Source organism: Falco rusticolus, chromosome 1 (genome assembly GCF_015220075.1).
Source record: "Falco rusticolus isolate bFalRus1 chromosome 1, bFalRus1.pri, whole genome shotgun sequence".
NCBI lineage: Eukaryota > Metazoa > Chordata > Aves > Falconiformes > Falconidae > Falco > Falco rusticolus.
In genome coordinates this window covers 42,323,844-42,342,472 of record NC_051187.1, presented here as the reverse complement: position 1 = coordinate 42,342,472, position 18,629 = coordinate 42,323,844, and the positions used below count along the sequence as shown (strand labels likewise).

The window sequence follows — 18,629 nt, the reverse complement described above, 5'->3', positions numbered from 1 at the left end:
GCAGCCATTTCAGGAGCAGTGGGTGGCGGGTCTCAGGGATTCCAGTTGCTCTGTCTCTCACACTGGAGCTGGGCTTTTCTCTCTACCCTGCTTAGCCACCGGCCGCCCTGCCCTGACACATCAGCCCAGGCTGCGCTGGCTCGTCCCACATAAGCGGAGCTGCAGCTCCATGAATTAACGCAGCAGCCACCACACTCCATGGTGCAGATGAAGCTGGGCACAGCCTGGGTACCAACAGCGCAGATGCTCTGAAGTGGATTTTAAAGCACGTTTAAACTCTGCTGCTGGTATTTATATGCCATATGTTGCAATGGTAATTACTTATTGTGCTTCTCAGTGGAATATTGGGGTGGTTTAGATCCCCCTGGTGATGTTACTGGCTTCTGGGCCCACCAGAGGACTAGAACTCATCTCATTTTTAACGCAAATGCTGGCACTTTCCTTTGTAGTGAGCAGGGCTGGGGTGTTCAGGGAGAGCTGAAGTCCCGCGTTTGCCATTCCACGCAGGATCTGGCCGGCGGCATCCCTCACCAGGACACGGCGCTGCCGGCTGGGAGCCTCCTGCACCCACCACGAACAGGCTCTGACTACACCTGCATGGAGGGAGCAGGGCTGTGTCCATAAACCACGCTGTGCGATGGGTTATGCTGTGTAGAGCTGGTTTTGTGGCGAGATAAAAGAATGCTAATTTGGTCGTTTACCTAACTTCCCACCACAGTTCAACAGACTGCTGTACACCAGGACTTTCTTCTTTTCCTTCCTAAATAACTCATTGATGACAAAGGATTCTTCACCATGACAAGCAGCATTATGCAAAACTAGGGCTGATTTAAAACAAAAAACTATTGCCGTTGAAAGTCCTTTTTGATGGTCACGTGGAGTTTCAGTTACACACAATGTTTTTGCATTGTTCATTGCCTTCGAGTGGAAATTTTCAGAATGTGCTGGAAAAACCTCCAGTGACTGAAGGCCTCCTTAAAGCCCCAGAGTATTAAATCACCACCAAGAAAAATACACATTTATGTTGAAAATACAGAATAAACTGTACCTTGTTTATATGTTTTGTCATTTTTTCTTACGCTGAAAAGAAACCTGAACCAGCTGTAGTAAACATTGCTCTGCGCTGCGCTATTCTGCCTGCCTTCTATGGGCAGGAATTGGTTCTTTGATCTTCAGTTCAAAGAGGTTGAAAATGCTGTTTCTGTGGTCTGCAGAGAATTCCCTTCTGCTGCTGCTCCAACTCTTGATTAACTCTGTGTTTCTGGGAAGGCTGTCAGTATCCTTCCAACCAAAGAGATGCTTACACCTTGTGTAACATCTACCGCAGAGTCAATGAAGTTTGCTTCCAAATCAGGACGGCTGACTCCCGTGGCCACTGTGTCTGGTGGAGGATGCCCAGCAAGGCGGTCACGCCGGCAGAGCCCTACAAGTGGGCCCTTGCAGCCGCAGGCAGGACCTGGCCACATCCCCCCAGACCTGCAGGCCACCAGGCTGGTGCCAGTGGCTGGCTAGGAAGAGAGCTGCGCCGGAGCAGAGGTGCTCTCTCCACTGGATCCCTGGTGACCAGGGTGTCCCAGGACCAGTGTCGAGTGGTTTGATGTGTCTCTTGCCAAGGGACCTGTCATCTTCAGGACTTCTGGGTTGTGGCCTTTTGCAACACCACTGTTGTTAACCTAATCGAACACTTAAAGCAAGGGGGAGGGAGAGGAAATCATTAGCAGCTGCATTAACTTCCACCCTGGATTCTGTGCACAACATTCGCTCGAATTAAATAGCTGTTTGGATTCCAGCAACTCCTCCGGCGTGAGCTAATGAAACTAGTCCCGCAGTTCAGCGGTGGCATCAACCAAAGTCCTGGTTGTAATCCAAACTGCATTTTTTTTTCTCCTAATGAATTAATCAGTTGATTACGTGTATGCGATAGCTCATTAGAGAGGTGCATGGCAACCCTTGGAAGGGAATTGTTGGCTTTGCGTGGCCCGGAGGCCGTTACACTGCAGGAGCGTGCTCCTCGGAGTATTGCGGCACCATATGTGTTGCTCTAATTAATGGGCGTTGTTTCTGGGGTTGTTTGATCTCGGGAAAATGACTGTAAAAATTTTAATGCTGTAAACCTTCGAAAACTTGGAAGAAAAACTCAAACAGCCGAAAGCAATTTCCTTTTAATCTAGCTTGTGGTGGCGGTGACTTTTTTTATTATTATTATTTTAAAAGCTTCCACCCTATTTAATAGTAGCTGCAGAGATAAAATGAAGTGTAATTTGGAAATTAGTTCCGGATGTTTGAATTGTAGCTTTATTTTAGTAATCTGGGTCGTTAATTTTGTTGAGTAGTATGTTTGGATTTTCTTCCCCTGTATGTGTGAAGCATGACTGCACCCAGGGCATGAGGAGGCTTCCAGCAGGAAAGGGAGCTTTCCGAGCCCCCTCCGCCTGGGTGGCTCTGCAAACCCAGAGCCCGTTCCCCTGCGGATTCCTGGCGTGGATGACAGAGATGAGGGCTGGGGGGGGGTCCGTGCTCCGGCTCAGCCTGGGGCGCTGGGCACCGTGGGCAGGAATGCTGCCCCGCCAGCAAGCCGAGGCCAGGCTTAGGCCGGGGTGAGGGTTTAGCCACCCAGCTGTGACCGGAGCCTTTTTAAATGAAGAAAAGCAACTCATAGCTTGATGAATAAGAAAAGGTGCGGTTCGGTAAAGCTTTCCAAGGATTATTAATGAAAGGGATCTTCTGAGTGGAAACAGGCTTCTGCTCAAGCCTTGGACTGCCCTGAAAATCTGGGGATTGGGATATGCCAGCATCCTCTCCATGCATGTTGCACATCCAAAGGGTCTCCGGAGGTGTCACACAGAACCGCGAGCGCAGCCCCTCGCCACAGCGGCATGTGGAGCGATGCTGGTGGCTGCGGCACAGGCCAGGGAGAGGTGCCCATGGGTGTCACCACCGACAGCCCTTAGGCAGAGCGCTGTGGGTGCTGCTTGTGCCCCGCTCGACAGGGGCAGGAATTGACACCCTGTTTCTTCCCCCAGTCTTGCTGGGATGGGGATAGAGCTGTTCTGGGAGTCTGGGTGCTGGTGCGAAGCTCAGGCTCCAGTCCAGGACAGAGGCGCCAGGGACTGGGGGGTAAGGCTCTGCTCTCCTCCCCCCTTGGCAACCTGCCGGGTAAGCGGAGAGTAACAATCTACATCCCAGAGCAACGGGAGTGTTACAAACTGCAGGATTAAGGCTTTTTTCACCTCCTGTGTGTTTATGCAACATCAAGCAAAAAAAAAAAAGAAACCACCCTGATTTTTGGGGGGCTAAGCTTTAGAAATGTGGTCATTACAATGTAAGAGCAGGCAGGAGCACGGACCTGGCTTGGGTAGAGCTTTTCTGCTTACCCTGATTTCTGCTTTGCTGTTTGTCCTGTTTATCCTCTCCTTGTTATCCTGAACTAGTTTGTCTTCTTGTAAACACCAACCTACGACCCTTAAAAAGAAATCATCAGGAAGAAAACTTGCTGACTGAGTCTTTTTTTGCTTGTGGCAGTTGAATAAGCCCATCAGCTTATATAATATTAATATTTGTAAAAGCAAACCTTCAGAGCTCATAAATCTTCCGTAAAAGAGGGACAATATCTACATCTGATTTAAAATTAAGCAGGTAAGTAGGTTCTAGGACAAAAGTGTATTGGTACAAAGGAAGTGGATAGATGAAAGAAATTAAATTGCCATTTTAATCTGAAAATTGGCTCTGCATAAGTGATACCACAGGCTTCTCTGCTGCTGCAGCTAACGTTTTGCTCCGGGTCATCACCTGGCCCTGGAAAGCCCCAGACCCAGGCTGTTTCCTGGTATTCTGCTCAGGTGGGTTAAGGAGTAAAAAAAACGTCCAAAATTGAAGCAGGGCTTGCTTGCAGAGGCAAGGACTTAGTTTCCGTTTTTCCTAACTTTGTGCGGCCTTCAAAAGAAAATGTGCAAAAAAAATTTCTGCAGTTCTGGATTCCGTTAATCATTTTTTAAGGCAAGAAACAGGCTTTTTCTCATTACACTATGCCACAGCAGTGTGGCAACTCACACGAGAGAAAAATAATACAGCTTATTTTTAGCCAAACAAGTGAGCAATCCTCCAAACACATGCACGGAGCAGCTCCATGGAGGAACGACGCTGCTGCCTCATCGTTAGCACAGTCCCTTTTTGGAGGAGGGCTGCTTCGGAGCAGTTGCTTTAAGACATCTTTTGTTGGGTACCACAGCGGTGGGACAGGAGGGGTCAAATCAAGCCATTTAAACGTTGTAGAGCTACATGGGAGGGAAAAAGTGGGTTTTTTCTGGTTTAGTTGTTTTTTTCAATTGTTCTTTATTTCTTGAGTTGTGTTGTCTGTGGGTGGCTGGTCCCACGAGTCTGCAGGGGATGGGGCACGGGCGGCACCCAGGGAGACCCTGTTCCTGCTCTTTCAGCCCTGAGGGCTGAACGCCTTGCAATGGCTTTTTCCCGCTGCCTAGGATGTGGGGCAAGTCCAACCATCCGCAGTGGGGTAGATGGCACCTCCAGCCCCCCACAAGCAGTGGTTTGTTGGTAGCCATCCCAGCTGTGGTTTTCAAGGAGTAGGTATGTGGCTGTGTTCAGCGCAGAGCAGCGTGAGGGCTCTTGCTGGCAGCTGTTGGCCCGGCGCAGTGGCGGGGAGGTGCAGATGGATGTGGTGGGGGGGAGGTGCAGATGGATGGGTGTCCTTGGCTGCTTTTGCCAGGTGTGCGGTTCTTCCTTTTTTTTTTCCTGGCCCTGAGCACAATGGGAAGCCTCTCATTCTGTACTGCTTGGTGGTGGACCTGGCTCAGAAAATTCACTGGGGACCTGGCTGGGTCCCTCCAGCTTTCCCCAGCCCCACTTTTGCTAACTCCCAGCACCGGTGGCGAAGCCCCTGTGTGGGGCCACTTCTGGCGAGGCTGGTCCAGCCGGCAGCCCCTGTGCATGGGGTGCAGCAGAGCCAGGGAGAGGCTGCCCCAAAGAGCTCCCAGTGCCAGCAGACAGGACCAGTTAGATGGGACACCAGGAGATACCGCTGCAGGTATTTCATAGATGAAGAACTGGGGGCCAGAGACACAATGAGGTGAATGCCACAAAAACTGGGCCAGGGTCCTGTGAGCTGTGGCAGGAGTCGCGTCCTGCAGCCGCGCTCATTCTCAGCTCACCTCCCAGCTGGAAGATGATCAGACGTTGGCTCAATCTGAATTTTTTTGGTGAAGCAATTTTTTCCATTTGAAATGGGGAGTTGCTGAAGCTGAATCTTCTCGTGGGATTAGGTCAATTGATTTAGTGCAGCACAATTTTAAGGAAAAATTTTTATTGCACCAACTCAGGCAAGAAATATGTCCAAAGAATTCTAGCATTCAGCTCAAATCACTGTTTTATTTAAACATTTTAAGCTAATGAGAGTTGGCAAAAATACCTTTTTTTAATGAAAAAGGCAAGTGGAAATAAGACAGGAACATGTTCAAGTTATCTCAGTGGAAAATGTTTTCATTTTTTTCAGTTATGGAAGTTCATACATTTAGCTTTTGTCCTAATTAAGGACAAGAAAATACCTGAAAAGCTTTCACAGGGCACCCAGGTAATTAGCCAGACAATTCCAGCTGCCCCTTCTCATCTGCAAGTCCAGCTGCATTCTCCCTAAATGAGATTTTTTGCTACAGCAAAGGTGGAATGGGGAAGTTCAATATTATGGATCAGCTTTGCTTACAAGGGGAGAGGAAACCGGCCAGAACCTGTACACTGGAAACGAGATGAATGAGAGCGATTATCACAGAGGTCTGCCAAATTATGGAGAACCTGAGTAGGGCATGATAAACACAATGGTCTAGATGAAAAATCCTATGCAGGAAAATCAGTGCTTGCAAGGTAGATCAGCTGCAGGACTTGTGGTACCTGCCCCTTCCTGCCACCTGTCTGTCAGGGAGCACACACACACACACACCCGCCCCCCGTTTGCCGTAGGCTGTCCGCTCGTGTTGGTGCCTCCTCCTCCCTTCGGGTCAAGGAGCAGGGAAGTCGGCAGGACCTCTGCTGAGCCCCCCGCCCTGTGCCCCCCAGCCTCCTGCAGCCACCTCCGCCAGGTGGGCCTGCGCTGGGATGCACACATCGCCAGTGCAGCAGCATCTCCGCTGTCGTTAGAGGATAAATGACGGTGTCTCCATGGCCAGGGAAGAAACCAGATTAAACTCCACCATCCCTGGCAATTGATGGGCCGGCTGCCAAGCTCCGTGTCACAGCCGATTTCTCATGAGCTATCAGGGGTGAATTGTATCTCTAATTTCTGTCACAAATGTTTTTGCTATGCAAAGGGACAGATAGGAGCAGGGAGGAGAGGGAGAGCACTTGGCCTGGCCTTCAGCCTGATGGTGAGGGAAGGCTGCAGAGATGCTAATGTACTCCTAGAAAGGTGGTGGCTAATGGAGTTGCATTAAGCAACATGAAATGGCCAGATAAGCTGCTTTCTCTAGCTGTGATAGCACATCATCCCGCTAAAATAAGGCATCCGTGCAGAAGGGCGAGCAGGGAAGTGAACTGCCGGTGAGTAACCTGGCACAGGAGCCGATGCTCCCCGGTGAAGAGCCACGCCACACGTGGGGAGATCGCCGTCAAGCTCCGCAAGCATGAAACTGTCCAGCTGGGCTTTGCAAGAGGGTCTGGGAGGCTGTGGCGTTCGGGGTGGCCGCGGTGGGTGACACCAGGCCAGGAGACATTAGGGCATGGTGCCCCAGGCAGGTGCTGACTTCTGGAACTAATCTGACTGCGATAAACCTGTGGTGTATTGACCGCACTGGAGGTCTAGATCAATGTCAGTCTTCAAGATGCTCAATAGTTCGATGCTTCTTTGATACAGATAAAGCAAACAGGGGGCAGGTGGTTATGGAATTCCCTGCGTGCGGTGGTACTGCTCTTTGCTGATCCTGCTGCTGGGGGAGGGGAGCCAGGAGGCGGGTAGGGAAGGATTTAGAGCGCTAGTTCACCAGACATTGAAAAAGCAGTTGTAAGAAGGGGAGTGATGGCATTTTCTTCATCAGCTTTAGGCTGAAAAGAGGAAGAGAAAGAACTCAATAAAAAATTATTGTCCTTTGAGAGACAAATCCGTACCAAATAGTGGCCTCTGGTTGAACGATGCATCCGTGAGGGGGGGATCGCTGGCACGTGGCTGTGCTTGCTCAAGATTCGGCAAAGAGGGATGTGCGGGCATTTTGCGGGTCCCTGCTCTTTTCTGGTGGCGGAGGTGCCCGCACCTGGCTCTGGGCGCTTTACGGCAACTGGTGGGGAGGTGGTTAAACCAGGCACGTGGAAGTGCTGGAGAGGAGGGCACAGAGAGAAAAGCCATCTGCTTCTCTTAAATAAATCAGTCAGCCCTCTCGGGGGCCACGGGTGGCTGAGGTTTCAGCTTCACCAGTTAGCCAGTCCTGGCACTTCTGGTGCTGCTGGGGCGAGCGCAGCTCTGCCCATTTATCCCCTTCAACAAATGATCTAAAGCTGAGAAACCAGTTGCCATCATCAGTGAGATTTTCTTAGTGTTTTTTTAAAAATCCATTTATGTATTTATTTTTTTAAAAAAGAGGGCCACCAGTCACCAGGAATGACTTTTTGGCATTGGCCAAATTTTAGGGTAAGGCTGTTGCAGGGTTTTGTTCTGCTCCCTTTCCCCATACCCCTCCCTGTCGCAGTGGAAGGGTGACAGCACCGCTGGGAACCCGCTGGGTCTCCCTGGGGCAGCGTTTTGGTTCCTGGGAGCTGGGACTGCAGCTGCAGTGCTCGTGTTCCCTGGGAACTGCTGGGAAGGGACCAGTCCGAGGTCCCACTGCATGTGGTGGCCTCCAAGGAAGTGGCTTGGCACCTTGTCTCTCCATGTGTTGTTTTTTTCTCCGGAGGGCTCAGTTTTGTGTCAGTGCTGAGGTCATCCACCTCAGGTCTCAGATAACTGCGTAGCTCAGGGCGGGCTCAGAGTCTTCATGGCTGGGTTTGTTGCCAGTCAAAATCCTGGCATGGGGAAGGTCAGGGTAAAGCAAGCCACCCTCACGGAATCATGTAGGTCAGAAAACACCCTCAAGATCATCGAGTCCAACTATTAACCCAACAGAGGTCTGACCGAGACAAAGTTGGGCAAAACCCAGCTGCTCTGCAGCCTCAGACAGAGAGGTTCCTCCCGGGGACCCAAGACCCCTGTGGGCTCCCACTGGAGTGAGGTCCCGCGGGAGGCGGCATTGCCGAGCCCCTGCGATGGGCAGTTTTCCTCCCCTCGCTGTGCTCAGCCCTGCAGCAAGTTTCCAGTAGGAGCTGCCAGCATCCGAGCGGAGACCACAGGCACCTGCGTGACCCTCGCCGGGGCCTGCTGCCACCACTGCCCAAGATGGTCTGCAGCCAGGTGGGAAAATTAGATGTCACCCTTGGAATGCGTGAAGGTCACCAGATCCCATTACTGAAGCGATGTGTACAGATCTGTCCTGACATGTCCATTTGTTAGCAGAGACCACACAGTCCGATGGGGAAGCTGGGTATAAATGTGTAAATGGGAAAAGTATTTCCAAGTGAAACGGAGGGGACCTTCCGAGCATCTTTCCCTGTGTCTATATTTCCTTCCTTTCCTTTTCTCATCCCCTGTTCTTGTTTCACAGGACTGGCTGACAAAATTTGGGTATCTGCCACCTCCGGATCCCATCACAGGACAACTGCAGACGCAGGAGGAGCTCACCAAGGCCATCACTGCCATGCAAAAGTTCGGGGGTCTCGAGGCGACAGGGGTCCTAGGTCAGTGGCTCATGATCCCTCCTCTCTCTCTGGTGCAGAGGGATGTGGGGATGGCTCCTTATGGGTTTGGGGTGGAGAGGGAACTTGGCACTGAGTTGTGGTGTAGCATCATCTCTAGGAACATCTCACGCAGGTGTAACATACGGTCCAGTTTGCATCTATAAGAGTAATTATATGGCTCAGGTGCTTTGTTGCCTTGTGCTTTCAAGAACCTGAGGCAAGCAATTATTTCACCAGACCCGCGTGCCCTTGGGGTTCCTGTTATGCTTTAAATAGCTCTTGGTGTGTTCAAAAAAAGAGAAGAAAAAAAGACGGAAAAACTAAGGCTGATAGGTTGTCCTGTTCAAAGCCTTAATTGCAGCATCAAATTGAGTTGAACAAAAATCCTGATTAAGCCTCCCAGTTTGTATATGCAGCTGCTTTGGTTTCTTCACCACCAGGGCACAGCACGGGGGAGGAAGATGGGTTGCATCACCCAGGTGCTGCTTGCTCCTGCCTGCTGCAGGTAGAGCCGCGAGGTGCCCTTGGGGCTGCTGAGGGTCTCCTGGGCTCTCGCTGAGCTGCCGTGGCTTTGGGCACCCCCCTGGCCAGCCAGGAGCCCACCACCAGCTCCAGTGGCCAGCAGGGACAGGGCGGTGAGTGGCTCCTGCCTGATGTGGCAGCCACATCTGGCTGGGAGGGAGCAGCCCAGGGCCAGGCTGAAGCAACACAAGTTCCCCAGCATGGCCAGGACATTCCTCTCAATGTCCCCATTGAGGGAAGGAGAAAGGCAGCATTATCCCGGCCCTCGGAAGGACGCCTGGCCACTCTCCTCCCCTCCCTGACAGGCGGCCATGACCTTGCTGTGTGGCCAGCTTGCTTCGGCTGCTTGGGACAGAACTAAGGAGAAGCTGCTCATTAGCAGGCTGGTCTGCGCCCACCCCCACGCCCCAGCAGCCCCCCGTGGGCCCCCCGCACAGCTGCTGCCTGAGCAGCCCCCAGCCGCATCCCCTCGGTGGGGCTGTCCCTCTCTGCTCTTAATTGAGTGCATGTAATTATTTGTCTTCCACCTTATCGCAAACTGCAGGAGGCCCAGGAGCAAGGCTGGCCTTTCGAATGCATCTTCATTTTCGTTTCTGGAGGGGGTGTTCGAAACAGGCTTGGGGGCTGCCCTGGGAGGGCGTGGACGTGGCTTTGCATCTGGTAACAGTGTTTAAGTAAAGAGGTAAAGCCAGTACAGAAAATGGTGAATGGAACAACTTGTCTGTGTTTCAGCAGATGAGAACAGAGGCTTTAAGCTTTCATTCAGTTTTAAAAATAAATAAGAAGGAATATGAACGTTTTCCAAATGAGCTCCTAACTGAACAGAGATGGAGTTTATCTACATGTGAATGTCTCCCTGCTTTGCCAGGGGAATAATGGGCAATTCAGCAAGAGAGTACAAAACAGAATAATTAAAAAATTGTGTTTTAAAATATGATCAAAGCCTGCAGAGGTAGTTTTGCACACAACTTCTTGAGATCCGTAAGGTGTCACGCAAGAGGCAACCTGCTGCATTTTCTCCTGACACCAATAACCCTCTCGGTGGCACTAACAGCAGAGCAGCGCCCAGCCCCCAGCCGTACGGTGCCAGCCCCCAGACCCCCCAGCAGCCCCGGCTGGCAGGTGCTCTGAGGAGATGGGCTTTCGGCAGGAATTGCTGCTGGGGGTGGGTGCAGCGGTGGCACGGCAGGGGCTCAGTGCCCCATGGGTGTCACCCCAAGTGGTGCTGGGGCCGGTGCTGTGCCCCAACAGGCTCTCGGGTATTGCCTGCTGTTCTGCTGCTGCATCCTTAGCTTTGCTTCCCATCTCCCTGTCCCCCTCCGGGATTTTGTAACCCACCCTTTCCATGATTTCTCGTTTTTTCCATGACCCCAGACGAAGCCACACTAGAGCTGATGAAGACCCCTCGCTGCTCTCTGCCCGACCTTGCTGCCGTGGAGGCCAGGAGGAAGCGATTCACACAGGCTGTCACCAAGTGGAGCAAAAGGAACTTGTCATGGAGGTAGGAATTCACGTTCCCCTGCTGAAATCTTGCAGCTGATCCCATGCAGATCTGGGCTAAATACAGCTTTGTGACGAGTTTCAGGGTGGCGTGTTAAAACACGTCCCTCCGAGCTCCCAAGACCCCCCAGATTCTTTATTTGAACTCTTCTGCCTATCCCAGCCTTGACTTCTTGGACCTGCTAGGCTGCCGGCTGGGAATGGTGCAGGTCTGACCGCTGGATTAGCCGGGGTGTTTGCTGCGTTGCAATGGTTAGAGCATTGTTTCTCTTGAGTTCATTGGGACTTTGCGCTTCCTTAAGCAGCTGCCACAGGCTTGGCTCAGCGCAGATGGGCCATCTTCTCTTGAAGAGCCCACCTGAGCCTAAGGGTTGGGAGTGTTTTCTGGGTGATAGTCACTATTTTTCTCCTAGTCCTTGCCGTAGGGGAGTATTTTTCCCTTGACATCAGGAAGCGATGTGTGTGGGTCAGCCCAAACGTGCGACACGCAGAAGTTCAGGTCCAACTCCTGGAGACCCTGTGGTCGTGCTGCAGGTCAGGGCTGACAAAAAGCTGATCCCTGTCCCACCAAAACTTGTGCTTTTGGGGACTCTTTTTTCCTTCCTCTAAGACCAAGTGATTGTCGCTTCAAGAAAGGTGAGCACCATGAGGTGCTCATACTATCCTGAAAATGCATGTGGACACTGCGGAGAGATCTCCGTTATTAATAATAAGCTTCTCTTTGATCCTGACGTAGTCCCTAGAGCGAGTCGACCTCCTTCTACAGTAACAAATCTCAGCTTGGCTGTCACTGTTGACATGTGTTGAAACTGGTCTTACCAGGGATTTGGTCCATGTTCCAGCACATCCCTCTGCGACCTTATTCTCAGAGAAGGTAAACATAATTCAGCTTCATAAGGAACAACTTTGGCTCATGGACGGCTTCTTGTAGTGAAGTAGCCCACGTTACAAAAGCTTAGCCTATCCCCCTGTTGGCCAGCCCCGTCTTGATGGGTAAGAGGAATAAAATTCACATTCCAGAGAGGAGAAAATCCCTTTGGGTGAAACAATAAAATCTGCCATGATGTCCTGTGAGCTGCCGGAGCCAGTGCAGGGGGCATGGCGTGTGCGCAGCCCTGGCCTCAACAGCGGGGCCAGTGCCCGGTGCCGCCGGGACCCCAGCCATGGTGCAGGGTCCACCATCCCAGAGGGCAGTGGAGGTGGGATGGGGTCAGGCTGTTCCGGTGGATGCAGCCCCAGGATACCCCCCGCCCTTGAAACTGTGATGCTGCAGCAAGGTTTGCCATAAAAAGGGGTTTAGGTCTGAGACGATTTTATATGAACGACCTAAAAAAATCCATCTCCTGGCAAACTCATTTCTTCTTTTTAGTCTTTGATCTTTTCCGAGATCTTGGCTTTTGTTCAAGAAAGGGCTGTATTTTATAACTGGAGGTGGTATAATCCAACAGAAGGCTACAGCATTATAGAAACTCTAACACAGTATTTACATCCAACACTTGAGATTAAAATAGCTTCTTTTAAAACTGCCGTGAAAATCTGCCAATGGAGACATAAAGTTTTACACGCTTACGTTTTACACACTGATTGAAGATTTAAAAAAAAGAAAAAGAAACCAAATTCTAGTATGCTACACATTTAAAAACTGAATAAGAACCTGAATGATTGCAAGGCTGGAATACATGTAGGCAAAGCTGTGCAAAAGGATGATCCCGGGATATGCACCTGCACTGATGGAGAAGGCAGCTTTTGGCAAACAAAATTTTATAGGCATGCAGGTTACTGAAGTTTCTTCTTTTTACCCGTGAGCACAGCCAGCCTGTGGGACAGGAGGGCTCAGGGAGCAAGACAGTACAGGCTGCATCCTGCACAGCCCGTGATGCAGCGTCAGAGCATCCCAGTGCAGTGGCAGACACACACAGTCTTCTGTGCCTCAGCTCCATGGGAAGTTTCCAGGCTATTACAGCATATAAATCTTCTTTTCATGGGATTTTTTTTTTCCTGCATTGTACATGTGTACCAAGGCGCTGGGTAAACTGATGAGGTGGCAGTGGGATAGATTTGGGATGCAGCTGGAGAGGGGCGTGGGGAGCAGCGTGCTGTGGATGCCCTCTGCTGGCACTGGCGCCGGGAGCCGCTCGCAGCGGGTTCCTCCTCGCCATTGCAGCCTGGTTTTCCTTTTGCTAATTTTGCTTTATTGCTTCTGGTTGTGCCCCGCAGAAGGGGAGTTTACAGCTGGCACCTCCATCTCTTCCAGGCACCCGCTGTCTCCTTGCGGTCATGGGAAATGCAGCGCCAGGGCTGTGCCCCCTCTCTGCGCGCTTTGAACACCCTGGGGTAGGCAGAAGCCGCCCAAGTCCAGCTTTCTGAATTTCCCAGGTGTTTTCTTGCTGAAATCTCAGCTTGGTGCCGAGCTGAGCTGACTGTCATCCATCTTAGTTAAGGATGGGTCCCTGGTGCCACTTCATCAGACCTGCGGTCTTTGCAACTGCGATGCTCAGGACCTGGGATGGGGCTGGAGCAGAGGCAGGTGGCAGGGGAGCAGTGACATCCTTCAGTCGCTGCCCACCGTGGCTGGGAGCACCCTGAGCCCACCCGCCATGGAGGCTGCCACCGAGCCGAGGGGTGGGTTTGCCAGGCCCGAGGGGCGGCAGCCCTGCAGGCACTGCTGGGGAGAAGTGTGCAGCAGGGCAAGCCCCGGTGCCGTGCTCCTGTCCCTGTGACGGACCCGATTCTCCTGCTCTCCTCCTCTAATCAGTGGCATCCCACCGTGGTGACCTGCCAGCCCAAGCCCAGCTGGTCGCAGCCAGCCATGTTCCCCGTCACCTGGGGGTGACAGACACCCAAGGGGGCAGGAGTGTCACCCCCCGGCGCAGGGCTGCTTTAGGGCTGCCATAATGCCCCCCGCGCAGGAAAAGCCCCAAGCGGCCGGAGCAGAGTGCGGGCAGCTGCCACGGTGGCACCAGCTGCCAGTGCAGGCGGCAGGGCAGGGGCACAATGGCTGGGGTGGGCAGCAAAGTGCAGCAGCCCCCAGAGCAGCTGCTCCTCTTGCAGCCTGAGAAACCAGCTGTGGAATTTGATTTCCCCCACCTCTTCACCCTGGAATGCATTACTCCCATGCTGGTGCCCATTGCTGGGTGCAGGGAGCCGCAAGGCACTAGGTACGATTTAAAAGGCAGGAGAAGGATTGTCACCCCAAAATGTTTAGTACTTTTTGCGAAGTGCTGGGAACAGGATGCCGGGGGTGCAGACACCCCACTGCTGTCCTCCCCTGGCATCGGGGTGTTGCAGCAGTGCTGACGCAGCACCAGAGCAGGGCTGCTGTGCCACAGCTCGTGCTGCGCGGCTGGGAGAGCACCCCTGCCACAGTAGCAAGCACCCCCCTTCCAGCTGTCCCCTTGCCACCCCCCACCCCCCAGCAAAACTAGGTTGGGTTCATCAGGCAATCCTTAGCCTGCTGTGTTCAGGAGTTATCAGCATTTATTTTATTTCTGTGTGGTTTCAGGACTGCAGAAGGTGAAGGAGTGCTTTCATTAACCAGCAATTGATTGCCCATACATCACTAATACTCTTTCACTTTTGTCTTTGGGAGGACAAAACCCAAAAAGGAACCCAGAAATCAAATAACCATTGGTGTGGGTGCCCTCAGTAGCTGAGGCAGACCAGCCCTCTCGGGCTTCTACTTATTAACCAGTGCGGACCCCAGATCTCTTTGGGATGGGACGAGCTAAGGAGGGGACTGAAGGGACAGGTGAAGGGCTGGCAACAGCTAGGTGGAAGCCAGCTTTCATCTGTCCATGTGGCGGTGCTGCCACCCGGGTGAGCTCCAAAGGCAGAGCAGCAATGCCCTCTTTGGCACCTGGCTGTGCCCTTCCAGCCGTGCCCTGCTCAACAGCCCCTGTCCCGCAGCATGGCTGGCGCTGCCCCACGCAGCCATGTCTGTAGCAGGGACGGATGCTCACCAGGGTGTCCCAGCCGGTGGCTTTGCAGGGGGATGTGACCGACCCCACAGGCCGGTGGGGTGGCTTGAGGGGAACGAGCAGCCCAGTGCTTGTCACCGTCCCAGTGGCTTGGCAGGGCCAGCCTGGGAGAGGGAGCTTTCTCCCCAGTTACATCAGGCTTTTGCCCAAGACTGGCACGCTGGGAGGGCAGTCTAAGGAGGGATTAACACCCAAGAAGAAGGAGCATGGCTCTCCGCTGAGTACCTAAGCAGCTGCATTTATGACAAATAATAGTAATAATCAAGGTAGGAGGAAGCTTATTTAGTCCTGTCTCGTTCTGCATGATGTTAGAAATGTGCCTCCTTTTCAGTGGAACTGGGTAATGCAGTGCCGACAAACATCCTATCAGTAAAATAGTCTTCTGCTAATCTCATTGAAAACATTAGTAGAGCTCCGGCAATCAAATCAGATGCTGAATTGAAAAACCCTGATGGGATTCTCTTGAAAAATAACGGTGGTAATGAATAAAGGATGGGGGATTTTTTACTTACACCTGCAGTATGTCAATAAAATGTGGGTCAGCTCAGAGGTGCAGGACCTTTTATAAGAAGCAAAATAAGTATTGATACTGTTTCTGCCTTAATCTAATGTTTCTGGAGTCAGGGGTTGAGATGAATATTAATAGCGTTTGTCTCTTTAGACGGGGCTTTTCATTGGCCATCCTTTTATAAGGGAGATCATATTTATTATCCTTACTCTACAGCTGGAAAGAGGGAGAGGGAAGGGAAAGGAGAGAGAGGAAAGGAGCTTATGTGGTCAAGCTAGGCGCCGTGATCTTGGAGACAGGTTGTAATTCCTGGGCTAAACACGGTGTGTTTTACATGTATAATGACTTGTTCAGTAGAGGTTAAAACAGCCACAGTCTCTCTATAATTAAAAATTGCCTTTTCTAGTCCCATGCTCATACTGTTTGTGCCTCTATGCTGTCTTCTTTACAAATGCATTTTGTTTGGAGTCCCATGATTGTCTGATGCTACGTGTATGCTAGTTCATTTAGTTTAGTAGATAAAGTCTTTCTTTGCTCAGAATAGTTTAGGGATAGCAAAGCCGTAGATATGAGTGATTTTTGCTCATCTGGCTGTGATGTGTTTTGCCTGATTCACCCATCTTGTTCCCACCCTCTCTGGGATGGGGTTCCCCAGGTCTTCGGAGAAACTGCTAATGAGATCCGCACTTGTTCTCATGAGTCCCTTTTTGTTCCATCCTGGATTTAACCCTCACTAGTTTTGCCCAGGTCAGGTGGTGATGCCTATCTTGAGCTGCATGTCTTTGAGGGCATGGGATATGTGCAAGTACTTGTGAAAGCAAGAGCATCCAACCTCAGTCAGCAAGTCATTCCTACGTCCCTTCTCTGATCTATGGTGTCTCTTCGTACCCAAACCACTACTTGTAGGAAGAGCTTGAGTGACGTGACATCTGTTTCTGACACCTGTAATTACCTCTAGAGGTTTAGTCAGGTCATTACTTCACACTGGTGCTGGGGAGCAGTGTAATACTGAGCGATGCTCTCCCAGCTGTATTATGCAGCAGGGCAAGTGAGGTGAATGTAATTGTTGCTTCAGCCTTTAAAAATCTGTCAAGCCATGAATATTGCATGAATGCTTTGGTTGGTGTGCTGGTACACAAGAAATAAAGTATCCATTATTACTGGGGTAGAGCTGGCCAGAAGTTTTCCAGCAGAATTGTTTTTTGTCAATAATTACTCAGTCAAAAGTACATTTCTCCTGGAGTGTGTTTATTTTTGTCAAAATTGTCAATGAAAGATTATCTAAACATGCTCTTTCAGAAGCCAAGGTGCCTTGTTGCATCTTTGTCTTTTCACCTTCTCTATTAAATCAACAACGTTAGGAATTCTTTTTCAAGGTTTGGTTATATAGGAGACATTGACTTTTCTTCGTTCCAGTGAAGATGACAAGGGAGGCTTTAGGCATGCAGCTGCAGAGCAAGTGCCGGCACATGACTCATCCCACCGCACTCCTCTTCCAGGGCAAGGCAGACCTGAGGACGAAGGGATGTAGTGCATATGCAGAAAAGCTATGATAGCCCTATGGTACGTGCAGTAGTGTTGTAAGCCCCTGCTCATCAGTGCTTTTTCTGCCAAGAAGCAAGACAAGAGCTTCTCGGCTACAGTGCTCCATCAAATAGTCCGTCTCCTCAGGCAATAGGCTGGAGGCACTTTGAATGCAATTTACACAAAATGCATCCTTTCCTCTTCCTCCTTGTTATGGATTGCAGTCTCCAAGATTGCTGGCAGTGTACTGGTTTCTGAGTATATTTTATACCTCCAGCAGACAGGCCGGGAAATATATGGAGGCAGCAAATCTGTACTGGATTCTGTTGTGCGTGTAATAAGGAGTGAGCAATGACCTGCTGGTTTTTGTTGCAGGAAAACTGATGGGCCTGTGTGAGGTGCAAAGGCTCAGGAGTCAATAATCTTTGCATATTTGGGTTGCACGTGGAACGAATATAGTGGTGAGAAAATCATGTCCATAGGTCTGAACGGGAGCTTGGAAAAAAAAATGGGCAAGCTCTGGAAAGGGACTTGTGGCATTGGCATTGCCAAGGCTGGGCAAGGGCAACAGTCCTGGGCATTAACAGCGGGTTGTGCATGAAGTGTGGCTCTGAGGCTGACTGACACCTGGTACAGCAGGATCGGGAGGGATCAGGATTCAGGTCCTGGTTGTGTTTCACGTGGGTGGGATGTTTCACACGCTGGTGGAACAGACTGGCTTGGTATTTCCAGAGGACCCAGACTCTGAAATCCTCATAGCTCTGGAACTGATGTGATTCAGAGACTTAAAGACACACCTATAAAGGTGTCAGGGTGCTTTGGAGGAGCACTGAGAGCTCTGGGAGGCCTCACTGGGGCTCTTCAAGGCACTAGGCACCTGCAGAGCCCTTCCTGGTGGTCCTCAGAGAAGATCTTTCTGATGCTGGACTTACCTTCTTTTTGTCTTTCTTCATTTCAGAGTTCGCACCTTCCCAAAGAGTCCCACCTGGGCCACGACACCGTCCGAGCCCTGATGTACTATGCCCTGAAGGTCTGGAGCGACATTACGCCGCTGAATTTCCATGAAGTGGCAGGTAACATGCTGACATCCAGATAGACTTCTCCAGGCAGATCACAATGACGGCTATCCTTTTGACGGCCTGGTGGGACAGTGGCACATGCTTTCTTCCCTGGAGACCATCACACGGCAGGAGACACTCATTTTGATGATGACGAGTATTGGACTTTCCGATCTTCAGGTATGTGGAGTGGGAGAGCTGCAGCCAAACGCGATGGGTTCCTAGTTTCCCTCATGCTCTGGTGGTTAGGGTGGTGTAGTCTCTGCTACGCCTTCACCCCAGGCTTGGGGATTCCAACCCCCTTCCTCTGGTTCTCCTCTCCGCCTTGCGAGCAAAATTACAACAGCCAGCACTGAGGACCTTCTATGTTCCTGGAAGCCCAACAACATCTCCCTGTTTCTCCCTATCGTACCAGCAGCTGCAGGAGCTCCCATCGCCCACCCCCAGTCCCATCTCTTCTGGGACTGGGAAGGTCACAGGTTGGGTGTGCAGCTATTGGAGCTCTTGGATGGGGACCGCATTCTCTGACTTCGGTGTCTTGGGTGGCTTTATAGCCGCATGTCCTGGTTTCCTATTTTTAAAGCATGTATAATAGCTGACCTGCCTGGAAAGGGCTCCCTGTGGTCTGCAGGGAAAAGCCCCTTGTGAATGCTAGCTTTTTCCATGCTACAGTTTTATATTTATTTTTTCTTCTTTTATTTCATCTTATCTGGCTAGAGGAGAGTTCTAATGAGCAGAGTTTTAATAAGCGAGGGACTTTTCAGAAGCAAGTGCTCA

General features: G+C 51.2%; 1 protein-coding gene across 1 annotated transcript in view; it reads left to right on the top strand.

Annotated features, from left to right (window-relative positions):
* MMP17 (matrix metallopeptidase 17) overlaps nucleotides 1-18,629 on the top strand; it is a 65,910-nt gene that overhangs the window by 33,085 nt on the left and 14,196 nt on the right. The window contains 7 exon segments of the mRNA XM_037376814.1: nucleotides 8,631-8,763; nucleotides 10,660-10,786; nucleotides 17,753-17,766; nucleotides 17,769-17,870; nucleotides 17,873-17,896; nucleotides 17,899-17,928; nucleotides 17,931-18,032. Of these exon segments, the coding sequence (XP_037232711.1) occupies nucleotides 8,631-8,763; nucleotides 10,660-10,786; nucleotides 17,753-17,766; nucleotides 17,769-17,870; nucleotides 17,873-17,896; nucleotides 17,899-17,928; nucleotides 17,931-18,032 (532 nt within the window).